Consider the following 13,236-nt stretch of genomic DNA (forward strand, 5'->3'; position numbering starts at 1 on the left):
TGATGTTCTAGGGAAATAAATGCTAAATCATACATCCAATTGGCCACTAAGGGTTGGCTATACAGAATTATAGTATGGATATGGAGAAAATGCCAATTGAACTTTTCTAAACAAATAAAAATATACAAAATTATTTCTCCAATAGCTTTGATAAGTATTGACTTATTTTATGGGCAGATGATACCAAACTAGCAAAAAGCTTTATGCTAAAAATGTGCCTTTGGGGGAAAACCAGCATGTTTGGTACTTAAAATATTTTCATTCTGAACTGAAGTCAGTAAATAGGCATGTCTTGCAACTTCATTTGCTTAGCAGGGTCTTGGTTTGATTTTTAAAAACTGGATCATAAATGTTTTACTAGCGCTTGCCACTTAAAGTCCTAAATTTGGTGTATTGTGACTGTTGACAAGTAGTAGCATTTCCCCCGCCCCTAAAAAATCACAATATCAATTCTGTGGATATTTTAAAAGTTTATTTCTATTTTAACTAGCCCACAGACCCAATTCTTTGAGGGCTGAGCTGATTTCTGACAAATGGTCTATAGACCCTCCTCTTGGAAACTTTCTATCCCCTTCCAAAAAAGTCTGCACCTTCCATCATGATGCACATTTTAAGTTAAAATTGCCAATACAACCCTTAAAATGCAAGTTTATTGAATAAAGCTGAGAAGAGCAGTAAACAGACAAAAAATGCATCCACCTAAATAAAAAAATTCACATATTTACATAGTTCAGTAACTGTTAAAAGTTTTCACATGCAGAGGTTAATGCACAGGAAAATGTTGGTAATAGCGTCTGGATGTCTTGAAATGCTGAAAGCAATGTATAGACACACAAACACGTTAAGGTTTAGCTATAGGTCAATTAACAAACCTATGCAGTCCCCACAGAGTCACACATTCTAGTTCCAATTCCTCCTTTTAGGCACAAGCAAGTTGCCACATTCTTTGTAATGGTTCACACTGACCATTAATGGTGTCAAACAGCAGTAGCAAGTTTAAATATCCCTTCATTTACAGAACCATCCATCCCACCACGGAAGTATGCAACATGCTTCAAAGAATAAGAAGAGAAATTTAAAAGCCCAGATTCTACTCATAAAAACATGAATGGAGAAAAGCAAGTAGTGTCTGTGCAACACAGTGCAGTATATTGTACAGAATATTTTTAAGGCCATGGCAGTCTATAAATTAAAACTGGTATTCATTAAAAGAACTTACTGTTGACTACACGCTGGGTGCTCAACACATTTGGAAATGCAGTCTACATAAGTGCTGCTTAACAAAAGAAACAAAATCACACACAGTGTGAGGCAACACATAAGCAGGTGTACCATAGAGTTTTATCTACTACAGTGGTCTATATGAATAATAATTTACAAATGAACCAGTATTAATATGTCCCTTTATGTATACGGAAGTCGCTAAACTACAAAACATGTCCATTTGAAGTTTTTAGACATCTCTGTATCATAGAAGCAAACAAACAGCATCGGTTCCTCAGTTCTCTGTGTGACTGATTATTAAACAACCTGTAGACGTCAAGCATGATTACATTAGATAAAGCAGGCAGGTCTAGAGTTGTCACAATAATCAAGATGTCTAATGGCACCAGTCAAAAGAGTGCCAAACCTTACATCAATAAGAGAGAAAAATAAAAATTTTTATTTGTTTGTAAGTATCTTTTGTGCTGAAAGTCAACTTCATGACTGGATATAAAAAGTCAGGAGTTAGAGTGTCATGCAGCAGCACTGATTTAATGACTGGAGATAGAACAAACAGAAGTTTGAACAAAGACTGACATTCTTAACAGGTTTTATTATATTGGGTGGAATGCTCTAAATTCATGAAAGCTTTTGGAAAATCTTCAATTCTCAACCCCTTAAAAAAGTATCCTGAACCAGGAAGAAAAAAACAAGAGATAGAAATAATGATCTGGACAGATACAAAACAGGATGCTTTAGTTCCTCCCATATCCCAACTGCCATCTGGTGATAAAGGGTTCTCAGAAAGCAGAATATCTTTAATATTCATCAGGTAGAATCTCACCAGTGTAAAGAACCAACATTGATCTGGTGCCTCCGCTCACTCTCTGCAGACCATTTTGGATTCCTAAGATGTAATTATACATTTCACATGCATTTGTGAGATAAAATAAACATTATGTTTATATATATCCCACATGAGTCATTCACGTGTAAAGGTTTTCTAAATACTGTGTGTGGCACTAGAAACTTCATGCTGTATCAAGTCAGTGTCAGTATTAAGCTACTGGACTCTATAATGAAATATTATAGATAGACATTTACTGAAAACCAATATAAAAATCTGGCCCAGAAAGACCAGAATGGAAATATGCAATTTTCTTGATTTAAGATGGTCAAAAGTATATGAGTTTTTTTGTTTTTTGTTTTTTTTTAAAAAGCTCTACACATGGTTTAAGACAGGTATGTGTAAGAAGCCTTTTTGTGTGTGCTGACTTTATCATGACAACTCTAGCTGATTCTTTATGAAGGATTAGGGATACTCATCTTCAGCAGTGCACATGAGAAACAAACTCTGAAAAAGGCAATTTCTTGGGTTTAGGAAGGACCGTATTCTGGGAATTACTTCAGAGGAACGGACAATAATTCTAGGATTATAGCCAAGAAGGACTGGAAGACTTCAGGAGATGCTTCAGCTTCTTCTAGATTTTGAATGCTGAATAAGCCACTGAAGTGTGATATCTAAAGATAGAGGGGAAAAGCGAAGACATTAAAGTTAAAAAACTAAACATCAAACAGAGACAATATTTAAAATGCAGCTAATTCAAGGCACATACTATGCCTGACCTCTTCTGCTTCTCTGCATCTGTATTACCATACTCCTGACTGAACTTAAAGAGAATATGAGGAATTATCAGAGACTGAAGGGTTTTCTGATTTAAAAATTAAGTTGTGTATAGGACGGCTGGTGCCATCTTTCATGCGTTGCCCATATGGTTGATCAGGTGTTGCATGCAAATTGCCAGGAAGGCAAAAAAAAAAAAAAAAAAAAAAAAGGAAGAACCCCTGTCTGCCCTCAAGGAGCTTTTAAGTATAATAAACAGAAAAGATGCAGTAATTATTGGGGCTTGGAAGCCACCCCACAAAACTCCAGGTTAAAAAAAAAAAAAGAAAACAGCAAAAGAATTTTAAAAGGCATGAAACACTGTGGAGCTCTGGATGGACCGTGAGTGATACAATGTGACTAAAGCAGAGGGATGGGAGAGGAGGCTCCAAGTGCCCAGGCTAGTGCAGGGTTCACACCATGCCCTTTTGACATCTGGGGCTGGGTAATTCTTGTCCTCACTTCTTCAAAAGGGTACATGAGAGTCTATTAGAAGCACCACTCTATTCTCCAAGCCTGAAAGATGAGGGTAAATTCACTACCAGTTTCCCAGCTAACATGCATTAACGAAACAACACAGGGCTGAGCTATAACAAACGTAGCCTGTTCACCATTGTGGAAACAATGATTTAACCCAACTACTGAAGAAGCACCTCTGCACCTTAAAATGGGGATAACAGTGCACAATAAGAGCAAAGCCACTCTCATTTGAACTGAATGGGAGAAAGGTAAATCTGAAGTGAAATAACCAAATTTAAATATTTAAGAAATTCATGGCCGGGCACGGTGGCTCACGCCTGTAATCCCAGCACTTTGGATGGCCGAGGTGGGTGGATCACCTGAGGTCAGCAGTTTGAGACCAGCCTGGCCAACATGGTGAAACCCCATCTCTACCAAAAATACAAAAATTAACCGAACACGGCGGCGGGAACCTGTAATCCCAGTTACTCGGGAGGCTGAGGCAGGAGAATTGCTTGAACCCAGGAGGCGGAGGTTGCAGTAAGCCAAGATTGCGCCAATGCACTCCAGCTTGGCCACAAGAGTGAAACTCCATCTCACAAAAAAAAAAAAAAAAAAGAAAAAGAAAAAGAAATTCACTAAAAAATTACACAAAGCCTCTGTGGAAACTGATAGTTCATATCCTAAAGACAAACGGATCTTTATGAATAGGCAAAAAGATAACAGAAATAAGATACTCAGATGAACTGATTTACAAAATACTTATTTTGAATCTTATTAGACTGGATCTTATTAGACTGGATCAGTTTCCTTGGGCTTGATAACATTTTAAGTGAGCCAGGAGTTCTAAAATTACTGAGCTATTTAGCAAACTATAAAGATCAGCCTCAAATAGCGAAAGAAGTCCTCACAGCTCTACTGCACTTCCATATATGAGCCCAAGAGATTTTTTTTTTTTCAGGAAAGTATCCAACTAGTCTGTAACAATGGAAAAACAGAAAACATATAGGGAGTAATGGATTTACAAAATAGCATAATGGACTAAAAATTATGGTTAGTGTAGAACAGGATTTCTCAACCTTGCCATAACTGACATTTTATGCTGGATAATTGTTTGCTGTGGAGTCTATAGTATGTTTAGCTACATTTCTGGTATCTACCCACTAAATGCCAGCATCACCCTCCTAGTTATGACAACCAAAAATGTCTCCAGACATTGTCAAAAGTCTCCTGGGGGAAAAGCTCCCCATTGAGAACCACTGATGTAGAAATAAATGCTCTCATGGGGCATATCTTAAATTTTAAAACACTTTTCCCCGCCACATAGAGAAAAAATTTTTAAATAAAGTCTAAGTAACCACAAGTGCTTGACGAGTCTGTTCTCAAATAAATGCTCCCAATGTAACAAGTGAATTATTCTATCCATTTATAAAGGAAAATTTGTGTCTATCCAGCTGTTACTAAGGCTGAGACCACCCTGGATGGTCTTTAAAGGAAGCCCAAAATTAGCCAGAACAACTATCCACACTTTGAACTGAATAAAGCATGTTTGTGACTAGGCATGGTGGCTCATGCCTGTAATCCAAGCACTTTGGGAGGCCAAGGAAGGTGCATCACCTGAGGTCAGGAGTTCAAGACCAGCATGGCCAACATGGTGAAACCCTGTCTCTAGTAAAAATACAAAAATTAGCCAGGAGTGGTAGTGGGCAACTGTAATCCCAGCTACTCAGGAGGCTGACGCACAAGAATCACTTGAACCCGGGAAGTGGAGGTTGCTATGAGCTAAGATCTTGCCACTGCACTCCAACCACGGCGACAGAGTGAGACTCCATCTTAAAAAAAAAAAATAAAGCCATGTTTGCAGGCAGGGTGGAAGGTGAATTAGGGAAGGACAGACTGGAATACAAAAGCTAAAGAAAAAATATCAGCATAAACTTTGTAAATATACTATTCTGGTACTATTTATTACATTTTGTTCCAAAACATTCATTTATCAAATCATCTCACACCCAATAAGTTAAGAAACTAAAGTTGAGCCATAAATACTTATTCTGTAACGATACTATGCTAGAATGTTTACTGTCCCCCTAAAAAGTCATGCCCATCCAGAACCTCAGAACGTGACTTTTACTGGAAATAGGGTCTCTGCCAAGTTATTAGTTAAGATAAGGTCATACTGGATTAAGGTGGGCCCTAATCCAGTGACTTGCGTCCTTAGGAAAAGATAATACACTGACACAGAGACAACTACAGGGGAGAAGCATGAATGTGAGGCAGAGGCTGGAGTGGTATATTTACAAGTGAAGGAATGCCAAGGATTGCTGGCAACCACCACAAGCTAGAGAGAGGCAAGGAGGGATTTTCTACAGTCTTCAGAGAGAACACGACCCTGCTGACAACTTGATTTTGGACTTCTAGCCTCTAGAATTTTGAATGACAAGTTTCTGCTGTTCTAAGCCACATTGTTTGTGGTACTTTGTTATGGCAGTTCTAAGAAATATGGGCATTGAGTAAATGAAGGGTATTTTGGGCTTATAATTCCAATAGAGTGCTAACATATTCAGTAACATACTGGCTCAATAACTGAAAAATGGTTTAGTGCCTGTAGACTAATTTTTGTAAAGTCTTATTTCAAAAATGCCATTTTGTTATAAAGCACAGCTGGATACTAGCTCTGCAAAAATTAATACAATAAATTGGTATCACATAATCTTAGCCTCACGACTTTATTGCATTTACTTCTTTAAATAGTACAAAGAAGATTCAGGATGTTATACATTAAGTCCTCACTTAACATCATTGATAGGTTCTTGGAAACTGCCACTTTAAGTGAAATAGTGTATAAAAAAACTATTTTTTTTCTCATTAACATAACACTGAACAAAATGAGGGCCTACTGTATGTCATTTCACTTAAAAGTGCAATTTCCTCTTTTTAAAAAATTTTTTGCTGTTCTAGAGTTTGATAACATATAGGCCGGGCTCACATCTGTAATCCCAACACTTTGGGGGGCCAAGGCAGTTGGATTATTTGAGGTCAGGAGTTCAAGACCAGCCTGGGCAACATGGTGAAACCCTGTTGCTACTGAAAATACAAAAATTAGCCGGGTGTGGTAGTGCACGTCTGTAGTCCCAGCTACTCAAGAGGCTGAGGCACAAGAATCGCTTTAACCCAGGAGGCAAAGGTTGCAGTAAGCCGAGATTGCGCCACTGCACTCCAGCCTGGGTGAAGGAGTGAGACTGTCTCAAAAAAAAAAAACATATATATATTATATATATATATTATATAAATATATATAATATATATAATATAATATATATATTAATATATATAATATATATAATATAATATATATAAATATATATAATATATATAATATAATATATATAAATATATATAATATATATTTATGTTATATATATTTGTTATATATTTCGTAATACTATATATTACATATATTATATGTAATACATGATATATATTACGTAATATGATATATATGTATTATATGTAATAATTATATATGTAATATGCAATATGCACTATATGTGTAGTATATATTATGTATTATATAATATATATTTATATATGTAATATACGCAATATATATTACATATATATTTTATATATTTATATGAGATAAAATGTAATATATGTAATATTACATATATTATATATTTTTATATATATATTTATATCAGAGAAAGAGAGATAAAATTGCAATTTCCAAGAAGCCATCAATGATGTTAAGTGAAGATTCACTATATTTGTTGTCAAAAGGTATGTCTATTCTTTTTTCTCAGGCAAAAGCAACAGTATTCTGTAAAGGAAGTCACTTACTGAGAAATCGAGATAATAAGCTGTAAGAAGCATAGACATTCCTTTCAATGATACGCATTTCTTCCAAAATTACCAGTCATTTCTTACCTATATTATCCTTTTCTTTGCAAGAAATTGAATAGCAGCAAATTTCTCTATCCTGAATAGCAGACAGATTCCTATAAGAAGAATTAAGAGGGTAAGTTTGTGCTTGGAACAGCTGTCATACTTATCGCTTTGTTTAATTTTACTCATTAGTTTTATTACTATACTGAAGAAATCATTGTAGCAATCCTAAAATGTTAGGATTCACTTCTCTGACAGGCCAAGTTTATCTACCTAAAAAAGATGGCTATGATCATTAGGAATAACATAACAAGTGGGCAAAATATGGTAATTTAGAAGCAAATTATTAAAATAGCATATTCAAGACATACATTTTTTCAATTAGCTGTTTCTCATCCAAGGCATTAGGAAGATCTCTCTTGTTTCCAAGCACTAGCACCTTTAAAAAGAAAAGATATTAAGAGCACACTTTTATGTAAGAAAAAGTCACAGAAGTCTATCATCTTGATATGTGAAGACACAAAATTAATATGTTAACACATTCCACAATATTAAGGCATATTTGTGTAACTGGTGGCCTATCTCATTCGTTTCACTGCTCACACTGGTATTCACTTAACTCCTACAATGTAGGTGCCCTTAATTCAGTATGTGGCTGCCAACTTCTATTTAAAATATTCTGAGTCTATGCTATGCATTCTGCTATTCTTTTTTTTCTGCTATTCTTTTTTTTTTTTTTTTTTGAGACAGTCTCGCTCTGTTGCCCAGGCTGGAGTGCAGCGGCCACTGGGCTCACTGCAAGCTCCGCCTCCCGGGTTCACGCCATTCTCCTGCTGTAGCTGGAACTACAGGCCCCCGCCACCACGCCCAGCTAATTTTTTGTAGTAGAGATGGGGTTTCACCGTGTTACCCAGGACGGTCTCGATCTCCTGACCTGGTGATCCACCCGTCTCGGCCTCCCAAAGTGCTGGGATTACAGGCGTGAGCCACTGCGCCCGGTGGCATTCTGCTATTCTTAATACAGGTTTACTATCCCTTATCCAAAATACCTGGGACCAGAAGTGTTCCGAATTTTGGCAATTTTTTGGATATGTATTATATACTTACTGGTTGAGCATTCCTAATCCAAATGCAAATTCCTAAATATATTCTAGAGACTGGCCTCTTCTCAGTTTCCCACTTCCTCCCACCCAAAGGCCTTTGCCTGGAACTCTCTTCCCCTCCAACTGTCATATACCTCACATTCGTATGTATCCCTCAGATCTCAGCTCAAGCATTACTTCCTCGTGAATCCCTCCTTCTTCCCTCAAACTACATCACATCTCCTCTCTAAATTACAACTCTCATATCCCCTTGCACCTTTCTTCCTAGCACTTAAAGCTGCATTATTCAAGTGTTTAGAGTATCTACCTTTCCCACTAAACCATAAGGTCCATGGCGGCAAGGAGTATGTTTCTACTGATTTCTGCTCATCACTATATCCCTGGGCCTAAGCACTGCTCCTGCTGCATAATAGTTTAGTAGATATCTGGTTATGAGATTCATATTTAGCACAATGCCCAGTATATGGCAAATACATGGTAAGCAAGTCTTCCAGATTTTTTAAAAATGAAGACATGTTACTGATTTCAAACTTAATTAATATCACTGCATAATTACCATAATTAATATCATTATATGATTACAATGTAAAATAACAAGTATTCCATACTTACTGGAATTCCTTGTAACTGTGGTTTATCTAGAAGATTATGTAGCTCATTTCGGGAAGCTTCTATCTTTTCACGATCTGCAGCATCTATCATGTAACTTAAAAAAATGAAGTGATCTCAACATACGTTCTCCATATGCCTTGATGATGACAACTAGTATTATTGATTTTTAATTTTCGTAAGATTTACATTATTGAAATTGTTAACCAAAATAAACTATGTCCTAAGGAAAGGCTCAGCACCCTTTAATACTTTTTAACTAGACTGTTTTTAGAGATTGATACATGATAGTAAAACATGTATACCCCTTAGCTCTTAGCTCCATAAACAAAAAACATAAAGATCTTATTCTATGATTAATATTTTTTTAAATCCCATGTTAATAGAATTACACTAGGATATTAGCTAAGAAAGATTTTCATTGCCTGAGATAAAAATTGAGCCTCCGGAAATACTAAAATAAACTTTCTTCTTTGATGCCTAAATTGATTTAAAAGGAAACAAACAAAAAAACCACTTACACAATAGCATTGACTCCTCTGCAATACCGCTCCCACATGCTTCGAAATCGGGGTTGTCCTCCTATGTCCCAGATCTTTAAATGAAAACAAGGCAATTCTTAAGAAAGATATTTTAAATAAATGATTGAAAGAGGAAGTAACAGAAAAAGAGAAAGATCAGGAAGATATATTTATTTCTACAATGTTAGAGGCAAAGTGCTCCTGAAAAACTTCACCTCAAGCTCTTAATATGGGAATTCTTGGGGCCACTTCTAAACTTGAAGTCCATATTTAATACATTTACAATACATCTAAAATTTTGCTTGAGCAAAGATTTAGTTTATGTGCAAAAGTTTGCCTGTTAATATACTTCTATTATTGAAAATATATGTCTTCATGATAACAATTTAAAAGCTACAGGACCATGCACCATCCAGATTTGAATGCCAAGACAGAAAACAACAATTCAGAATCTATTAAGGCTTAATTGTCTGATTTGTTCTATATTAATGCCTAACCTTTTAAAATTATCCTGTAAATAAGTAGCCAACATTTCCACATAGGTGTTTTTCTTGTATAAAATTTTTTTTTTTTTTTTTTTTTTTTTGAGACGGAGTCTCGCTCTGTCTCCCAGGCTGGAGTGCAGTGGCGCAATCTCGGCTCACTGCAAACTCCGCCTCCCGGGTTCACGCCATTCTCCTGCCTCAGCCTCTCTGAGTAGCTGGGACTACAGGCGCCCGCCACCACGCCTGGCTAATTTTTTGTATTTTTAGTAGAGACAGGGTTTCACCGTGGTCTCGATCTCCTGACCTCGTGATCCGCCGGCCTCGGCCTCCCAAAGTTCTGGGATTACAAGGGTGAGCCACCGCGCCCGGCTCTTGTATAAAATTATTTTGGTCGGGTGTGGTGGCTCACACCTGTAATCCCAGCACTTTGGGAGGCCGAGGCGGGTGGATCACTTGGGGTCAGGAGTTCGAGACCAGTCTGGCCAACATGGTGAAACCTCATCTCTACTAAAAATACAAAAAAATTAGCCAGGTGTGGTGGCAGGTGCCTGTAATATACTCGGGAGGCTGAGGCAGGAGAACCACTTGAACCTGGGAGTCAGAGGTTGCAGTGAGCTGAGATCACACCATTGCACTCCAGCCTGGGCAACAAGAGTGAAACTCCATCTCAAAAAAATAAAATAAAATTATTTTATCCATATGAAAGCCACCACCCATAATCATTTTATTATTGTGTCTACTCCGTAGGGCATCACACTAGACACTGGGCTACATCAAAGTCTCAAGTCATGGTATTTATCTTCAAGAGGCTTCCAATTTAACTAAAGAACTAGTAACAAGCATAAAGAAACATGAACAAGACTAAATCTGGAACTTCATTAGATGAGCCACAGAGAAAGCAAACAGCTTCTGTGAACCACAATAATTGGGCAAAATGGACATTAAGGCTCAGGTCATAGATTTGATTTTTGAAAAACGAAATAGATTAAAAATCTATTCTTGGCCAGACATGGCGGCTCACGCCTGTAATCCCAGCACTTTGGGGAGGCCGTAGCAGGCAAACCATTTGAGGTTAGGAGTTGAGACGAGCCTAACCAACATGGTGAAACCCTGTCTCTACTACAAGTACAAAAAATTAGCTGGGCGTGGTGGCACAAGCCTATAATCTTAGCTATTCCGGAGGCTGAGGCAGGAGAATCACTTGAACCTGGGAAGGCAGAGGTTGCAGTGAGTGGAGATTGCGCCACTGCACTCCAGCCTGGGTGAAAGAGCAAAACTGTTTCAAAAAAAAAAAAAAAAAAAAACACACACAACAACAACAAAACAAAAAAGCCTATTTTTGTGAAACATGCACATTCATTACTAAAAACCTGCAAATTTTCAGTAAAAACACAGAAATTAAACAGAAATATTTCTAGGGGTCTATACTAACAATTTAAATTGCATATGGCAAGAAATAACTTACCTTTATTGTGACGTTACCTTTAGTTACCTTCCTCATGTTGAAGCCCACTGTGGGTATCATATCTTCACTGAATTGACCTGACTGAACAAAACAAAACATTTGAAGTTAGGCTAATCATTTATAATGACACTGCATAAACTTCTAATATCAACATTGCATTTGTACCCTAAAATGGGCAAAATATTTACTAAAATGTAAATATTTTTTACCACTGGTAACAATCTACTTTAAGAATATGTTCCTTATGGCCATAATTCTTAAAGAAATGCATTATTTTGTCCCAACAAAGATATATTCTCTCATCTAAAAAAGATATTTTTGAAACTAATGTAATTTTTTACATATTTCCTTATGCTAAAAAAAATTACAAATACATATGAAAATTTTTAAATGTGTTCACCTAGATGTACATTTTCACAAAGTAGATGAAATCAGAAATAAAACTTTCAGCATTTAAATTATTCTGACAGTAACTATTAAAATTCACTGCTAAATACCATTTCCAAGTCTGTCTTTTAATAAGGCTTATAAAATATTTTGTCATACAGAAGTTTTTCCTTTTATGTAATCAATTTTGTTCTCTTTTTGGTTTCTTATCTCAATGTCATGAGTATTGTTTGCTATGGCCTTATGCTACCACATACACATGTATTCCAAAATTGTCTTAAATCTTGAGCACAATGAATTCCAACTGTACAAATAATTTCCTCTACAGAACTCGAATTCTGCCTCTTTTAACTGTTCAGTGGAGTTTTATTAATTTCAGAAAAAAATGTTAACACAACCATAATCACTACTTTCACTTATATAAGACATTATAATTCTCAGGACTTTCACATGTGATTATATGTGAAAATCTAGTCATTATATCAAAACTAGTTATATCAAAACTAAGCCATGATAAAAGATAAATGGCCAATAAACTCATGAAAAGATGTTCAACTCACTAATCATTAGGGAAATGCAAATCAAACCCACAAGGAGATACCACCTAACATCCAGTAGGATGGCTACTATTAAGATAAAAAAAAAAAAAAAAAAAAAAAAAAAAAAAAAAAAACAGAAAGTAAGCACTGGAAAGAATGCAGAGAAATAGGAACTCTTGTATATTGCTGGCAGGAAGGTAAAATGGTATAGCTGTTATGAAAAATGGGATAGCAGTTCCTCAAAACCTAAAAATAGAATTATCATATGATCCAGCAATTCAACTTCTGAATATACACTCAAAAGAAATGAAGACATTTTGCTAAGTGAAGTGAGCCAGAAGTCTCTCTCTCTCTCTCACACACACACACACACACATATACACAACACTGTATGTCACTTTATGAGGCACCTAAAGTAGTCAAATTCATAAAGACAGAAGATATTAATTTGCTTAATGGGTATGGAATTTCAGTTTGAAAAGAGAAAAAATTTCTGTAAGTGGACAGTGGTGATGGTTACACAATGTGAATGTACTTAACACTACTGAATTGCACACTTAAAAATGATTAAGATGATACATTGTGTTTTGTGTATTTTACCAAAATTTTTAAAAAACCAGTCATGATATAGGGAGGGACAATTATCATTACCATTTTATAGAACAGGTAGTAGAGTCCCAAGGCCACATGACTAAATCATGATTATATTTTTCTTAAATATTTTCATTGTAATTTTATTTATTGTGATAGGCTTTAATCTCTTAGGAGAGATCTATGTGAGATAATGCTCATTTATTTCATATCATTAAGTGTTTTACATAATGAAGAGGCAGGAAATAGTAGCTAAAATTTTTAGGTACCAAACTTTATAACTAGCTTGCATAGAAAGCTTTCTAAAAGGCAATACACACTTGGCT

General features: G+C 36.0%; 1 protein-coding gene across 1 annotated transcript in view; it reads right to left on the reverse strand.

Annotated features, from left to right (window-relative positions):
- Positions 1-453: 453 nt before the first annotated feature.
- The window catches only part of ARL8B (ADP ribosylation factor like GTPase 8B), a 59,066-nt gene continuing 46,283 nt past the window's right edge, over positions 454-13,236 (reverse strand). The window contains exons 2-7 of the mRNA XM_003264925.4: positions 11,394-11,474; positions 9,444-9,517; positions 8,926-9,019; positions 7,582-7,649; positions 7,253-7,323; positions 454-2,724 (exon numbers count right to left, since the gene is read on the reverse strand). Of these exons, the coding sequence (XP_003264973.1) occupies positions 2,675-2,724; positions 7,253-7,323; positions 7,582-7,649; positions 8,926-9,019; positions 9,444-9,517; positions 11,394-11,474 (438 nt within the window). The 3' untranslated portion in view covers positions 454-2,674. The remainder of the gene's footprint in view (positions 2,725-7,252; positions 7,324-7,581; positions 7,650-8,925; positions 9,020-9,443; positions 9,518-11,393; positions 11,475-13,236) is intronic.

Source organism: Nomascus leucogenys, chromosome 21, assembly GCF_006542625.1.
Source record: "Nomascus leucogenys isolate Asia chromosome 21, Asia_NLE_v1, whole genome shotgun sequence".
In the NCBI taxonomy this organism is placed as follows: Eukaryota; Metazoa; Chordata; class Mammalia; order Primates; family Hylobatidae; genus Nomascus; species Nomascus leucogenys.